The following is a 17,500-nucleotide window of genomic DNA, read 5'->3' on the forward strand; positions in this document are numbered from 1 at the left end:
CAGTTCTAGGAGGGGTTTTTTAAAGAGGGGGAAGAAACTTTTGTAGAATTCTACTGTTAGTCCATCGGGGCCTGGGGATTTGTTTGTGTTCATGTTCTCTAGGCTGTGTTGTAGGTCTTCTATTGTGATCTCTGTATCTAATTGTTCTTTCTGTTCGTCTGTCAGCTTCTTTGTATACGATACGATTAAAGTGCTTTACGATTGGTCACAAATCAACACCAACTCCAAACAAAGAGAACGAGGCATAAAGCGCATAAAGCGTTTAAGACACAATGGCATTTTTTTGTTCAACAATGATAGCATTGTCAACAGCATCGCGCTTAATAATATTATTATTATTATTATTGATAATAATAATAATAATATATAATAATAATAATAATAATAATAATAATAATAATAATAATAATAATAATAATAATAATAATAATAATAATAATAATAATAATGTCCTAGATACGGAGAGAAAATTAGAAACTGATGACGGGGGAAGGTGGGGGGGGGGGAGGGGGCACAAACGACCAAATTGTTGGGCGCAGGGGAGACAATGATATGAGATCAAAGAGAAAAAGCCGCCGGCACTTGCATGGTTGTTTTAAAAATAATCCTATTTTCTTCCTTTTTGCCGATACTGATGTGACCGAAATGCGTTACAAGCGCCGTAAAACCTTTACAAACAAAGGTTTTATATTCGTCGCTATACTGCTTTGTACGCAACAATAAGTACCCCCCCCCCCCCCCCCCCCCCAGAGTAGTAAACGGATTTTTGGAACTACATAAGAGAAAATTGAAGAACAAAAAAGAAAGTGAAAATTCAAATATTGTACGTTGGGCGGCTGACAAATTTTTCTTGGGCATCGGAGGGGTGGGGGGGGGGGAGGGAAAGGGGTATGATAATAATGTTGGCTACAAGTTCTAAAATCAAACAAACCAATAAATAAAAAAAACAATCAAAAAAAAAATTTAAAAAAACAACAACAAAAAGAAAAATAATTTCCCCATCATGAAGAAGTAGTTCCATAAATGAAAACACGGTTAACCTAGCAAAAATCTAAAAATATTGTTAAAAAATAAAACTTAATTCAATTTTGTGAGGGCGGACGGTCGATAACTTGCAGTCTCTTTTCTGACATTTTTTGTGCAGAGTGGGGGGGGGGCGTGATTATTATCTGAAAAACCCCCCCCCCCACCCCCCTACCACAAAAAAAGAAGCAAGAACAGCAGCAAAAACAATCAGGCAAGCAATAAATAAATAGAAGAAAAAAAACTCGCCTCTTCAACACACAGAAACAGTTCCATAAACGAAAATACAATTTTTCGCCGGGGAGCCAAAATCTTGGTCTCCCTAGCCTCTACCTGATTATTATTATTATTATTATTATTATTATTATTATTATTATTATTATTATTATTATTATTATTATTATTATTATTATTATTATTATTATTATTATATTATTATTATTATTATCAACATCATTATTATTACCATCATCATCATCATCATCATCATCATCATCATCATCATCATCATCATCATCATCATCATCATCATTATTATTTTCCAAATAACGCATATCCAAAAAAAACTTACCTGACAAAGTTCTTGCTACTTTCATCCTTGGTTGGGTAAAGTCGCTCACATCTTCATTAGAACTGGCATCAAGAAACCCTTTTCTGGATAAAACACAACAACTGTCCAACCCATCAAATGCTGACACCGTAGCAGCCATTATGAAATACGTCGATAAAAGTTGATAAATTCTATGGAATTCTGAAGTTTATCAGTTTATATGTCTATTAATGACTTGCAATGAGTTTATAAATCAAACACAGCAAATATTATTATAAAAATGCAGTTTAAAAATGAATAAATTAATTCCAATCAAGAAGAATATAATTCACACAAATTGAGTTTGTAAAACTGTTTTATACAACAATGAAAATATAACACTGAATCGAGATTTCAAAACGTCCAACGATGTCTTCGGGAATACAAGTGATAAAATAACTGGTGATGAATATTAGAGACTGGAATTGTAAAATAGAACTTTGCTATCTTGATGTGTACACAGAAAATCTCAACTCGAGAATGACATTAGAATTTTCTAAGTTAAGGAGGTAGAATAGCCCTTATCCACTGATCAATGAAACCAATATGACGTGATTAACTCCGCCCACTGATTGATGTCTGGTGACCGTTGAGTGACCAGGTGTGATTCTCGAGTCATACGGCACGCGCAAGGTGTTGGGAATATAGACGGTTAGTCTACCTTTGACACGTAGTAATTGAAAGTTGGTAGTTGGGACATTTTATGCTGATGAGTAGGGGGGGGGGGAGGGACTGGAGAAAACAAGGTGGTACTGAAGGGTATAATTGTATAATCCTCTCTCTCTCTCTCTCTCTCTCTCTCTCTCTCTCTCTCTCTCTCTCTCTCTCTCTCTCTCTCTCTCTCTCTCTCTCTCTCTCTCTCTCTCTCTCTCTCTCTCTCTCTCTCTCTCTCTATTTTTTTTTCTCTTTTCCTAGTTCTGACTCATTCCCTCTTTCTTTATATCTTTTTTTTTTAAAACCTCATTCCCACTACCGATCTCTCTCTCTCTCTCTCTCTCTCTCTCTCTCTCTCTCTCTCTCTTTCTCTCTCTCTCTCTCTCTCTCTCTCTCTCTCTCTTTATGTTACTTTTTTCGCTCTTTAAATTTTCATGTCTTTCTTTTTTCTTCTATACATTCCTCCTCGCCATAACTCTTTATTTCTCTCTGTCTTTATCTTTCTATCTTTCTCACTTTCTCTCTCTCTCTCTCTCTCTCTCTCTCTCTCTCTCTCTATCTATCTATCTATCTATCTTTCTCTTTCTCTCTCTGTCACACATACACACACACACATACACACACTCACACACACCCTGCCTCCCTCTTCATACCCGCTCCCGAGGAAGATTATTATTATGACCATGCAATGTGTGAGTTGGTCATTTAACAATCATTGCTCCCCTAGACTCAGGTGTGAATGTGTGTTACTCTGTTAAAAAATAGACTTTTCATTCTTTTCATTGACGGCACCATATCAGTTATTGGCATCGCTCACAGTCGCTTCATTTACAACAACGGCTTCGGCTTCATGTACACACACTTTGAACCATTTAATAATAATTAAAGAATTTATACCACCATTACTTTTTATCTCCACCATGCCTACCCCAAACATCATAACAATTTCATAACCACCCCCCCCCCCCCCCCCCCCCCCCCCCCCCCCTTGATGATTTGAATACACCCGTCCATGGCTTGCCTTAATCCAATTCTATTGTGTCCAAGGTGGTCACAAGATGTCAAAGACCTGGATTTAGTTGGATACCAGCGAAGTGGTCAAGCTTGTTTACGTTTGTCATCTAACGCCATTGTTCTCGGAAACAAATAATTTCAATAAACTGTTGATCTGTTGATTTTACTCTCAGTACGACATGGTTGTGTGCACATCGGGTATGACACTCACTAAACACTGCTGGAGAGAATGGGACTGGAGGGGGGGGGTCGTAAAAATATGCTCGACTTCATAGCCCTCCGTCCCTTTTTGTGCGAATGAATTAAGTGCCACACGAACTGAACAATTGGGACCCCCGGTGGTTGGGTACCTAGGTGTCTGACCTGGCGGAAAGTATTTTCCGAAAGACAAAGTCTTATCCCACGGATTTCATGCAATCATTATTGACCGTTTAAAACTAATTCAAAAGACCGTTTTGTTTGTTATTTATATTTTTCTACGACATTACAGTGATGACGACAGGGGTATCACCAGTAATCGTGGGTTTAGTACTGTTAATAATGATGGTTACATGTAACATTATTGTCAAGGAAGAAAGATGGATTGAGAGCCACAAAAAGTAGGATCATTAATAGGAGATAAGGAAGATGGAGAAAGAAGAAAAAGTTTATCGACGGCTGCATTAAATAAATTATTACATATATGGATTAGAAAAGATAAAATAAAATTAAATACTAAAATCAAATGATACACCACCCTTGTAAAATCCGTGCTTATATACAACTGCGGAACATGGGCACTGACAGGAACAGAAGAGCAAAGATTAGACAGATTCCATAGAAAACAACTGAGAAGAGTAATTAATATCCCCACAAAAATAAGCAATAAAATACTGTATGATAAATGTAATGAAAGACCCTTATCCATTCAAATCCTGAGGGCAAGATGGCGGCTTCTTGGGCATATACTCAGAAGAGATGAAAATAAACCAGCTAATAAAGCCATGAATACGTTTTTCATCCCATCTGGACACAAGAACTATCAATGTAGAACACCCACGTCAATTTATACTGTCCTCAATAGATACCTAAAAGGCCTTCAAAACAACAAATACAGCCAAAGCCACACCATGAACAATTACAACCACAGGCACCCCATCAACAAATACAACCACAACCAGACCATCAAGAAATACAGCCACAGCCACACAATCAACAATTACAACCATAGGCACTCCATCAACAAATACAATCACAGCCACACCATCAACACTTACAACCAAGGCCACTCCATCAACAAATTCAGCCACAGCCACACTATCAACAATTACAACAACAGCCACACCATCAACAATTACAACCACATCCACACCATCAACAAATGCAACCACAACCACAACATCAACAATTGAAACCACAGCCATACCACTAACTATTACAACCACAACCACACCATCAACAAATACAACCACAGCCACACCAATAACAATTACAACCACAGCCACACCATCAACAATTACAACAACAGCCACACCATCAACAATTACAGCCACAGCCACACCATCAATAAATACAACCACAGCCACACCATCAACAATTGCAACCACAACCACACCATCAACAATTACAGCCACAGCCACACCATCAACAAATGCAACCACAACCACACCATCAACAATTGAAACCACAGCCATACCATTAACTATTACAACCACAGCCACACCATTAACAATTACAACCGCAGCCACAACATCAAAAATTACAACCGTAGTTACACCATCAACAATTCAGCCACAGCCACACCATTAACACTTACAACCACAGTCACACTATCCACAACTACAACCTCAGCCACACCATCAACAATTCAGCCATAGCCACACCATCAACACTTACAACCACAGTCACACCATCCACAACGACAACCACAGCCACACCATCAACAATTCAGCCATAGCCACACCATCAACACTTACAACCACAGCCATTCCATCAACAAATTTTGCCAGAGCGACACCATCAACAATTAGGTCACCATTACTGATCTACTGATCCTCTAGTCCCTGTATCTGTTTTTATTCGTTCTGTCCTTGTCTCAGAATGAGATAAATAGTTTTGTTCCGGCGTTCGGGCCCTGGCCGGAATCCCTCCCTGGCTGAGAGGGAAATAATCAAAACTTAATTAGTGTTAGTTAGTTTTGTGATACGATCATTTTTACATTGTAAATAATCTCTGTTATTTATTGTTATATTTTTGTTTTGTTTGAACATAACAATATTTTGTCAGCATTTGCGTGTTATTCCGCTTAGTGCGATCTTCCGCTCATGTCATGATAATGGGTGGGGTTCCTGACCTCCCACAGTGGGCAGGGAGGTACCTACTGTGTCTTCTATCCCTTGTATGTTTCCAACATGCTGTCTGTCTTTGTCTTGGAATGAGATTGCATTGTTTCGTCCTGGCCCTGACTGGAAACCCTAGCTGGGAGGGAAACGGTCAACTGTATAGAGTTTTTTGTTGTAAACCATCTCTCTGTTATATACTGTGTTATGTTTTGTTTACATATTATATACGATTTGTAAACAAATATTTGAGTGTATTCCTCCTAGTGGGGACCTGTCCATGTGTCTGGATGAGAGTTTTAGGTGATTCCAAATAAGGTACTTTGATAGTTTGCTCTTGGAATCTACATCTGTTTCCTATTTGAACCAATTCCCCTTTGTCTTACCTTTTCTTGGGTATTTTCATTGTAATTCTAGAACTTTTTACTATTCCATTTTCTTTCACTGGCGTGATATGACCGTAATGTGTTGCAAGCGCCGTAAAATCCTTTAAAACAAACAAAACAAATCTTTGATATTTTGCACCTGGAAAACACTTCTAGCCCCTATTTGTATCAGTCGCTTTTTGTCTGTTTGTTCGGATGCTTTTAATTATAAATTTATAATTTTTTGACAATCGATCGCTTCCATTTTTTTTCTAGTTTACCGTCTTTGAAATTACCCAAATGTTGTGAAGTGCCATAAAACTTTTAAAAGCAACAAAACAATATAGATCTAAGTGTAGTTGAATATGAATGTTCGTGGGTTTTTAAATGGCTTTTTAAATTTGTATTATTTTTTTTTTTTTTTTGGTGGGGGGATGTTGTGATATTTTTTTATCACCAATTTACCTCTAGACACACACACACACACACACAGACACACACACACACGCACACACACAAACTCACTCACTCACTCACTCACACACACAATCCCAATAGGATTCAATAGTCTGATGTCAAGTCCGCCCAGCAATGAGCAGCTTGGTTCTAAACAATGTAAATCGGTACTTTTTATTCTTCATGCTGGATACAAATTTTTCACATGTCATGTATAAAAGTCAAAACATGATCAGATTTATGTTTTTTCTCCTCTGGATACACTTTTATGCCCGTCGGAGAAGTAATTCAAAAGGGCGTCCGCCATTGTTCCAATAGTTTAGAACCAGTTACTAAGTTACTATGCGTCATTACGAGGGGAGGGCCGTCACGACTGTTGAATCCTATTGATAGCCTCATGCAAAAGAAAAGAAAACAGCACTCATACCAGGTCCCGCAGTCACGAGTTAATGCCCATCTCAATTCGTTTTTTTTTTTCCAAGCGCCATTCGAATATGGAATTCTCTGCCTGAAAATATTAAAACAATAAATGGCCAAATCCATCATCATCATAGCTTGTCGCTCCAACACTGAACCCACTCCACAGCATCTGTGGAGCAGACTCTTAGGTCATGGTCAGTGAAGCTGGACCCATCCTGGCATTCTCGAAGAATGACCAAATTGAATTTGACAGAGAAATTGAAAAAAAAAATCAAACTAAAAGCCAAAACACGTCCATTTTGTTCTCACCATACACACAGTCGCGATTATCTTCGAAGCACGGAGTTGCGACTGAATGACAAGACAAGACACAACAAATGAACACAAGGTTCGAAGTCTGCTCCGGGCGGCGCAGAGTTGAGTCCTTGGTAAATGCCCTTTATTCACATTCTCCCAGGATACACCGGTGTAAAATGAGTTGAGGGTTTGGTTTTTTTTTAAACATGAAAATCAAGCGTTGAATGACTATTTTTCTAGTCTATTTATTGGTGACAAAACATCAAATGATATACCACAATGTAATAAGCATGAAATTGGTACATTCTGTCAGATTTATTATTTTCAGACGCTGATAACTTTAATGAGTTATCCTGATTGGATGTTTCACAAAGTTTAAATAGAAGGAATATGACGTCACTCAGGACTTTGTTATTGTTTTTTTTAATTGCCATCCATGTTTACGAGTAATTCTCACTAAACTGTATTAACTAGACTATAAACGTTTAAGGTTACACATAGTTTTGTGTGTTGGGCCGTTATACTTCCGGATGGCAATTTTATGAGCGCACAATATCTATAGGTTTGGTTGGTTTATATTCTAAATCTAAATTCTCAAACCTGGGATTTCTCGCTATCTTCCATCAAGTCCCAGGTTTGAGAGTTTTTGCCAAGTTTAGGATCAAATTAATCGATCGATATTTAAGAACGCGTTTTCTAGCCACATTTTTAAACACGGGGTTGGTTTTTTTCCCAGAGTACGGCAGTTTAGTGCTTGAATCCTGCTTGTAGAATGTTTAACAGACATCGCGAAAAACTGCCATATGAAATCCAAAATTTTGCCATATTTTGCCCCTCAAAAAAAAGAAATTTTGCCACATTTTGCCGTGCCAAATTTTGCAAATTTAGTTAACTATTCGTATTCAGATTCAGATTCAGACAACTTTATTTATTCCCGGAGGCCAATTGAATATTACATTCATTTAAAGATGCAAACAAAAAGTCACTCAGGTGCAAATTGAAAGAAAAATGATTAAAAACATCAATCTTATATTTTTGAAAAGAGTACCGAAACCTGCAAAGAGAAGCATCTAAATTTAATTACACTGACATTGCGGAAAATTGCCATTTGAAATCCCAAATTTACCCAATTTGGCCCCTGGGGTTCAAAAATAGTGAAAAATAGAGATTTTTCATGAAAAATTGTAAAATTTGTGGTAAATTGCGGGAAAGTGCGAATTTTGTACCGCAAATTTGCCATTGCGGCCGAAAAAAAAAAACAACACGATGACAGGTTTAAACCTCTTATTGTATTGTTCCAGTTTTAGTAGCGGCCATAAAAAGCATGACCACTGTTGTTGCCATTGGCGGGCATTATTTTGGGTCCTGGAAGATTGGCAATAATGGACTTGAGCACTTCCTGGTCGGGATTGTATTGTGCTGGAGGAGGCACGGGTTGGGATCCACGCGATTCTCCATTGTAGTACATGCTGTCACCGGCTGTGGGGACGATTGCTGTGAAGTCTGATGGGTCGCGATTGGTTGCTTGGGGTTTAGGAGCAACTGGAATTGATGGTAGACTCGGCTTGGTCACAAAAACATTGCCTGTAGAAAAAAAATAGATATATATATGAGTAAAATTTGATCAGAAGTAGCCAATATGAGAACCCATATTTTCCAGCTTGTTGTTTTTGTTTATTTTGTTTGTCGTTGTTATTGTTGTTGTTATTGTTGTTTTTTTTGTTGTTGTTGTAGTTGTAGATGATGATGATGATGATGATGATGATGATTATCATCAATGATGACGATGTGATGATGATATTGTTTTGTTTTCTATCTCCCCTATTTGGGGAGATAACCATCGTCCTTAGAGTTTCATTTATCGTGTTTTGTTGATAAAGGGGAAACCCCGAAACGGTTACAGTATCTTTGTTCGTCTAATAAATGGAAGCTTAGAATTCAATACTTATCGTTAGTTATATTTTAAGAAATCGATGAAACGATTAAATTTACAATCAAGCATCTTTTTGTTTCTTTGGCCACAAAATTTATACTGTTACTTCCAGTACCTCAATCGTTAAAAAAAAATATGCCCTTCCGCCACGACATCATAAGATATTATCGCCTAGGCATTCCAAGAAGGAATATAGATAATTCATCAAACAAGATGTCTGATGTCAACAGGAATCACCCATGTTGTCCATCCATGTCATAATCATAGCTTGTCGCTCCAACACCGAACCCACTCCACAGCATCAGGGGCGCAGGCTCTTAGGTCATGGTCAGTGCAGCTGGGCCCATCCTGGCATTCTCTAAGGATTTGTGCTCCACCGTCTGCTCTGGGCATTCACATGGACACAAGCTAGTCTCAGCCAGCTCCCACTTTTTCATGCTTCCAGCTGTTCTCCCGAGTTTTGCCCGCGCTCTGTTCAATGTTACACATTCATTCCTGGGGAGCTCAGTTCCGCAGGGCAGTTCCTCTCTCGGATGTTGACCAAGTGAGCAAATTGGGGGTTAATAACCATACCCAATGGGAAAAAACGAAACCCGGGACTTTCCTGGTCACAATGCAATGCCTTCACCACTCGGCCACTTCGCACCCCCCCCCCCCCTCCCCTTCAATCGTATGGTTTCAAATAATTCCACTCACCTTGTGGTGCCTGGTTCCACTGTCCTTGTTGTAAGGGGTTTCCCCTATTCATCTTATCTCTCTGATATTCTCCAACCTTGATCCTCTTGGTCTTCTTATTTTTCTTGGATTTTCCAGACTGTTGAAGACTCTTGATATCTGCAATGAGCCTTTTCTTCTTGTTGTGCGCTTTGACGTAGTGTACCAGCGAGATCACGACCAGTAGAAGGCCAACGATACCAGCTGCAATGATTGTCACCATTTTGAGAGTGTCCATACCCGATTCTCTGTAAAAAAAAAAACAAAAAAAAAACAAGTAATACGGTTATAATGTGCGGCTATATGGTCTTGTGGTATGACACTCGCTTTCGGATCGGAAGGTCCTGGGTTCGAGCCTCGCTCGGCGCACAGTTGAGTCCTTGGAGAAGGCTCTTTACTCACATTCTCTCACCGTACTCAGGTGTAAAATGAGTACCTGGTCGTTAACAATGTTGTCTCTGTCAGGAAAAAAATTGTAATATCGCCTAACAGGCGTCATATCCCGTCCTAAATGTTAAATGTTGCTGTCAGCCAGGGACCCCTTGTAAAGCGCTTTGAGCACGTTTTGTGGATATTGCGGTAAATAAAAGCTCAGTTGTTTTTTTAAATGTAAAACGAGCAAAAAGATAGAGATCGAAGCGAGGCAGATACAAAAGCAAACAAAAATGAAAAAAAAATCAAAACTTAAATGGGAGTTAGTATGTGTTAGGGGGTCCGATAGCTCAGTTGGTAGAGCACTCGTTTCACATGCAAAGAGACGAAGATCAATCCTGGGTGCAGTCGAGAATGACACCCCCCCCCCCAGTCTACCCAGCAAAGAATGGGTAACTGGGTCTCTCGACCTGGAGGAAAGTACTTTGCGATAGACTGGCGTCCTATCCAAAGGGTAAACAAGAGATTGCTATTGTCCGTTTCACGCTATAGAAACCGGGATAAACTCCGGCTCCATGGGCCTAAAGGCTCTGAATGATTACCTAAGTATGTGGACAATCGTCCGAAAACGGAAGTAACTTGGAGTGAACCGGATGCTTATAATTCATTTTCATGCTTTATCTTTTAATTATCAGCAATTTTCAGAATTTTCCGCCAAATTTTCATACCAACTCGACGTGCACTTATTTGCAGGTCTGATAACCCAACTTCCTATGGGCTCATTGTTGTAATGGAAATCTAAAAAAAAAATGACTGCAAAATATTGGCCATTACAACAATGTTAAACTAGGCCTATAAGTGGTTCGGATGTCAGACCTGCTTATGTACACGACATATCAACCCAACACAAATATATATTTTTCTTATCAGAAAAGCAACAAGTACATTCTATACATAATAGCATTTGGCAAAATGAGCTCTTATAACATAATGTCAACTTTATACATCTGGTAGTAGTAGTAGCTGTTGTTGTATTGGTGGTAGTAGTAGTGGTAGTAGTTGCAGCGGCAATAATATTACTCTTGCTATAAGAATATTTCATGGTTATATAAATCTTATGTTAACAAATCTCATTGTACAGTGTAAAAAATCATTGTCGTCATGTCGTATCTTATGTTGATCCATAAAATGTGAATTTTTTTAGTTGTACCAAGGTCTATATTAATAATTCAATCTATTAAATAACTAAACTATTAATTATAATATCTTAAAATTATTTTACATCATTATTACCACCATTATATAATAATAATAATAATAATAATAATAATAATAATAATAATAATAATAATAATAATAATAATAATAATAACAATAACAATAATAATAATAATTATTATTATTATTATTATTATTATTATTATTATTATTATTATTATTATTATTATTATCATTATTATTATTATTATTATTATTATTATTATTATTATTATTTTATTATTATTATTATTATTATTATCATTATTATTATTATTATTATTATTATTATTATTATTATTATTATTATTATTATAATTATTATTATTATTGTTATTGCTGTTATTATATTACTATTATTATCATTATTATTATCATTGTTTGCTTTGCTTCATTATTGATCTTACTTATTTGACTTGTTGATGAATATATATTCTTGTATGAGTTACATTGGCAATTGCCTAAAATAAACGTTTTTGAATCTTGAATCTATATAACCATTTTTAAAAAAAAAATAAATTTGAGTTATTTAAGCACATTTTATTTTGACGAACTTTTTTTTTAGATACCTAAACTTAACAAACGCAAATGTTCTACGTTTGGTAATTTTTAGTTCAAATTTACCATGCCCGAGTGGATAAGGCAATGCATATCCACCCAAAGACCCGATCTCGAACCCCTTGTCGGCATTCTGTTGTTTTGTTGTTGATTTTTTAAAGGGGGGGGGGGTGTTTTTTGTTTGTTTTTTGTTGTTGTTGTTTTGTTTTGTTGTTTTTTTTTTTTTTTTTTTTTTTTTTTTTTTTTTTTTTTTGGGGGGGGGGGGGGGGTGGGGGTTCTTTGAAAAAGAAACCTAGCCCCTAATGTTTATTTTGCGGGGCTCCGCGGCTGCTGGCGCCGGGATGATCAAAGTCTGACCTCTCCAGAGCACAGTCGTACTCCCCCTTGTCTAAGATTTGCAACTTCTGCTTGGAAGAAAAATTCTACATCATCACAAACATGGCAACACTCAACAGAAGAAACGAACTAACATCTTCATGCAGACATAGAAACAAACACCTTTTATGTAATTATGAACCACCATTACAGCGAACCCGAAAACGTACGATGGCAACCGAAATAAACACAATAATCTACTTTCACTTCCTGATGAGAGCGAATGCTCGAAACAATATTGTAGAAGTTGATCATAATTATATTTGAAATATTATATATATTTTTGAAATATTCTTCTGAGACATTTGTTTTGGAAGTGTCCACTCTTCTTTCATCTTCTTTGTTCATATTCCACATTTCGCAGCCATATATGAAATAGTATATATATATATATATTGATAACAAACCATGAAAACAACTTCTTACTCATCGGTGGGTAGACAACACTGTAGACCATTGTTCGTGCCATCACCACAGCAACCATCATAACAGTACAGTTTCCGAGAGTACGCGCCGGTGAAATTCTCGACAATTTCCTTCTTCATTCCTTTATGTCTGTAGGCATCATAAGAGGGATCAGACATGGGCAGGCAGTCATCGGGTGGGAATGTGCTGAAATGATTGGAAAACATAATCATCATAATTATCGTCATTATCATCATCATCATCATCGTCGTCGTCGTTGTCGTCGTCGTCGTCATCACCTTCATCATTATCATCATCACATCATCATCATCATCTTCAACATCACCAGGGTTTTGAATAGAAAACTTAGACAAATGTAATCCACGAATCATTTACAGTTTTTTTTTCAAAAAGGTCATGTTTTTATACCTCTTCGAGAAGTAATAATACTTCTTGTAGCCGACGTGTACTTATTTACAGGTTTGATGACGCAAAATATTCTCCATTACAACAATGTCAAAACGAGCCCATAGTTGCGTCCGGTTATCAGACCTGCAAATATGTTCACGTTGATTTTAAAACTATTCTAACCTTAGCCACAAGAGTATTCGACATTAATACCACCGCAAACAACTGCGTCGCGTAATTGGCCAGGGACAATTAATTAGAAACACTGATCCCCATGAAAGAGCCAGGGTCCAACGCCTGAGTACAATAATAAAAGAACAGCGATGGAAGCTATTGGTTGGCAGGACCAGGTGGAGATCCCTTGCATCGCTCAAATGCCAGCAGGCCTGGAGAGGATTGAGTGAGTGAGTGAGTGAGTGATGGAAGTTATTTGGTCACATCTTACCTCAAGAAAATAACATCCCAGCTTAAATTGCAATTACAGAATATTTCCACCAACATCATCTGTAACTACCATGAACCAGGATCTCTCTAAATATTAGAAATTTCTGAATTTGAGCAGATGAGCCGAATTAATTCCCGAAGAACTAAGAAAAACTGCAGTACCCTGCGTACTAAATCCACAACAAGATCTTGACAGCTCAAAATTCTGGCCCAGGACCGTGACCGATGGAAACAATTAACAATATGGATGGAGAGAGTGGCTATACTCCTCGACTTTTAAAATCTCTGTGGCTAAATCACACAATTCTCACAAGCGTCATTCAGACTGCCAGGCTTACTACTACTACTACTACTACTACTACTACTACTACTACTACTACTACTACTACTACTACTACTACTACTACTACTACTACTACTACTAATACTACTACTACTACTACTACTACTACTACTACTACTACTACTACTACTACTACTACTACTACTACTACTACTACTACTACTACTACTACTACTACTACTACTACTACTACTACTCTCCGGTTCTGCCAATTCCATCACATTTCTGTTGTTATATGCTCTGAGCTGCCTATTTGAAATGTTAAAAATTCGTAGTTTCCAAGGGGAAAAAAATGACAAGTCACTATAAATAGATTTACAAATCAACGACTTGCCATCACCATGATCCACAAATGCACCAAAGTCCCGAATATAGGATCTAAGGAACTAAACTTTCCTTTTCAAAAAGATTTATCTTGTCAAAGAGGCGAATGCTGTAGTCAAAAATTCGTAATTCTACGGGGTTTTTTCGTAGTATTAGGCATGTCTGTAGCTATTGTCCTCTTATTCTTAATATTCTCCCGATACATTTGTTTTCGAAAATGTCCACTCTTTGTTCAGTTTCCATATTTCGCATCCATACAGTAATACTGTTATGATTAGGAATTTGAAGAGAGTTATCTGTGTGTGTGTGTGTGTGTTTTTTTTCTGCAGATATCCTTTGCATTCCAAACGTTTCCAAGCCTTTGGAAAGCTCCCCATGTTGTTTCTATGTGCCATGGGTTGCAGCCTTTTAAACGCTTTTGATACCAAAAATAAATCATGGTTGACATGGTTGTAAAAATGTATTAGGAATACAAAGTTTTATCATTTGAATTATTTGACGGTTTTCAGTGGCTGATTAATTGATGCCAATAACTTTTGAGGTAAATAAATACTTACAAACGGAAGGGGGAGCATGAGGTGGAAAACGCCAACACACCTATTGAAGCAAACACATGAAGGAAGAAATACAATGATTAATCGCATGTCTAAATATTATTATAACATTAATTTCTTTGGAAGTTTTGTATATCAACTTGAATTATTAAAAGTTAGTAGCCATGAGAATTAAGAAATTAAGGAGCAGGTACCAGAGTAAGATAAAGATCTGAATACGTGTGTATGAAAGGTGCCGGGCAAAGCAAGAAAGAAAAATAGAAGAAAAAAAAAACATCCCTGAAATCAGTCTACCTTGACTGAGGATCTTTAGCCATGAGAGTGAGATGTAACCTTTCGACGTATACTTGTTTGCAGGTCTGATAACCCAAATTGTTATGAGCTCCTTGATTGTTGTCATGGAAATACTCTCAAACTAACGTAAGTTTTTGTCCAATAGAATGATGTTAAATCAAGAAAGCCCATATTTGCGTTCGGTTATCAGACCTGCTAAAAGTTGAGTCACGCTCTCACCGGCCAGGCGGAGTTGTCGTAACAATAAGGTCGCGGGTTCAAACCCCAGCACCGCCGGGGAAATAAATTATTTTCTATTGTCTTAGTCTTCTGGCACTTTTCTCCTCTCTTGTTGTTAATAATATGTATGTCATTAATTTGCGGTCAAATATTTATTTTAACTCTCTCCTTACCAGCATTGTTCAGAATTTTACCAGAAACTTCATACTCACCAAACACAAAAATATATTTTTCAAACAGAATAGTAACAAGCATTTGCTATATTTTGTTCAGAAAAATGAGCTCTGCAACACAGTGTCGAGATTTATCGCTATAACTATAACAAAATGAAATCAGAATAAGAAAAGTATTGGTTACATCGTAACGAATATGACGATTTTCCTATGGGTGGTAAGGAGAGGGTTAAACAAGGTCAGCATCGAATGAGAACTGTCAACACCCTTATAGTAACTGAAGAAGTATAAATATATATATATATATATATATATATATATATATATATATATATATATATATATATATATATTATTGTAATGGGAGCGATCTATATTCATGTTTTCGTCCAACCAAGTCATCAATCACATGATTGGTTGCTGTCCAACGATTGGATATTTCTTCAGAAATGAATACACGCTGAAAGTTGTAAACATACAAATGTGTCAAGCTGAACAAAATGACCAATCGTGGTGTTAGATATTTCAAAAACTGTGAACACTTTTCACTATGTGGGTCATTTTGAGCACATTTTAAATGTGACCAATGACCTCGAGCACATGGAAAGGGAATATATATCATGCCCATTGCAGTAGCATGTGACGTAATTAAAATATTATGGCCTAACACAAAGTAATGCTAAGATGCTAGAAGCTGTGGACTGTAAAAAGTATGAAACAAGAATGAATATAGTAGACTGTAGAAGAATTTTGAGACCAAAAACACTCCCTGTTCGGTATTTTTTGGTTTTTGTTTTTTTTTGTTTGTTTTGTTTACAAAAAAATTCCTATGGATGAATAAAGTATTATTATTATTATTATTATTATTATTATTTATTATTATTATTATTATTATTATATTATTATTATTATTATTATTATTATTATGTTATTATTGTTATTATTATTATTATTATTATTATTATTATTATTATTATTATTATTATTATTATTATTATTGTTATCATTGTTATTTATTATTATTATTATTATTATTATTATTATTATTATTATTATTATTATCATTATTGTTATTGTTATTATTATTATTATTATTATTATTATTATTATTATTATTATTATTATTATTATTATTATTTTATTTTATATTATTATTATTATTATTATTATTATTTCATTATTATTATTGTATTGTTATTGTTATTTATTATTATTATTGTATTATTTTGTTGTTGTTATTATTATATTTATTATTATTATTATTATTATATTATTATTATTATTATTATTATTACAAATAAACAGTATTTTAGAGGGTACCGTCAACTGGAGTAACTTTGACTAAAGGGACAACTTTTCCTCTTGGATTTTGGACCAATCAGAGATTGACTAGTTTTGTGACAATTATTTCTTTTGATGAAAATTCAATTCTTTTAACATGTACAATAAACTGCAACAAAGCTGAGATTTTTCAATGTGCTCCAAATTGACAGAGGCAAAGTTTCCCATTGAGGCAAAGTTACGTCAATAGACGGTAATACGCTTCAACAGTCATGACGTCAATTCCCTTGTAATGACGCATGATAACTTAGTAACTGGCTCTAAACTATCGGAACAATGGCGGACACCCTTATGAAATATTTCTCCGACGAGCATAAAAGCGTATCCAGAGGAAAAAAAACATTATAAATACGATCATGTTTTGACTTTTACACATTCTGATCACAAGACATATGGAAAGTTCTAGCCAGCATAAAGAATACAAAGTACCGATTTTCTTTGTTTAGAACCAGGATGGCCGCCGTTGCTGAGCGACGTGACATAAGACTATTGAATCCAATTCCAAGTAACTTGAAGAGTAAAAGTCGAGTGGCTATGAATGTAAACGATTAAATTATTCACGTAAAATCAAAATATATTTAATCTAAAAACTCGACCTTTTGCTTAGAGCAATATTCACTAAGTGTGCTTAGCACGCTTTACAAGGGATC

At 36.1% G+C, this 17,500-nt stretch overlaps 1 protein-coding gene across 1 annotated transcript in view; it reads right to left on the bottom strand.

The window, feature by feature from the left end:
- Nucleotides 1-7,361: 7,361 nt before the first annotated feature.
- LOC144975707 (uncharacterized) overlaps nucleotides 7,362-17,500 on the bottom strand; it is an 11,238-nt gene continuing 1,099 nt past the window's right edge. The window contains exons 2-5 of the mRNA XM_078919902.1: nucleotides 14,827-14,866; nucleotides 12,772-12,957; nucleotides 9,766-10,031; nucleotides 7,362-8,720 (exon numbers count right to left, since the gene is read on the bottom strand). Of these exons, the coding sequence (XP_078776028.1) occupies nucleotides 8,440-8,720; nucleotides 9,766-10,031; nucleotides 12,772-12,957; nucleotides 14,827-14,866 (773 nt within the window). The 3' untranslated portion in view covers nucleotides 7,362-8,439. The remainder of the gene's footprint in view (nucleotides 8,721-9,765; nucleotides 10,032-12,771; nucleotides 12,958-14,826; nucleotides 14,867-17,500) is intronic.

Source organism: Berghia stephanieae, chromosome 6 (genome assembly GCF_034508935.2).
Source record: "Berghia stephanieae isolate SIO BIC M18660-M18661 chromosome 6, UCSD_Bste_1.3, whole genome shotgun sequence".
In the NCBI taxonomy this organism is placed as follows: domain Eukaryota; kingdom Metazoa; phylum Mollusca; class Gastropoda; order Nudibranchia; family Aeolidiidae; genus Berghia; species Berghia stephanieae.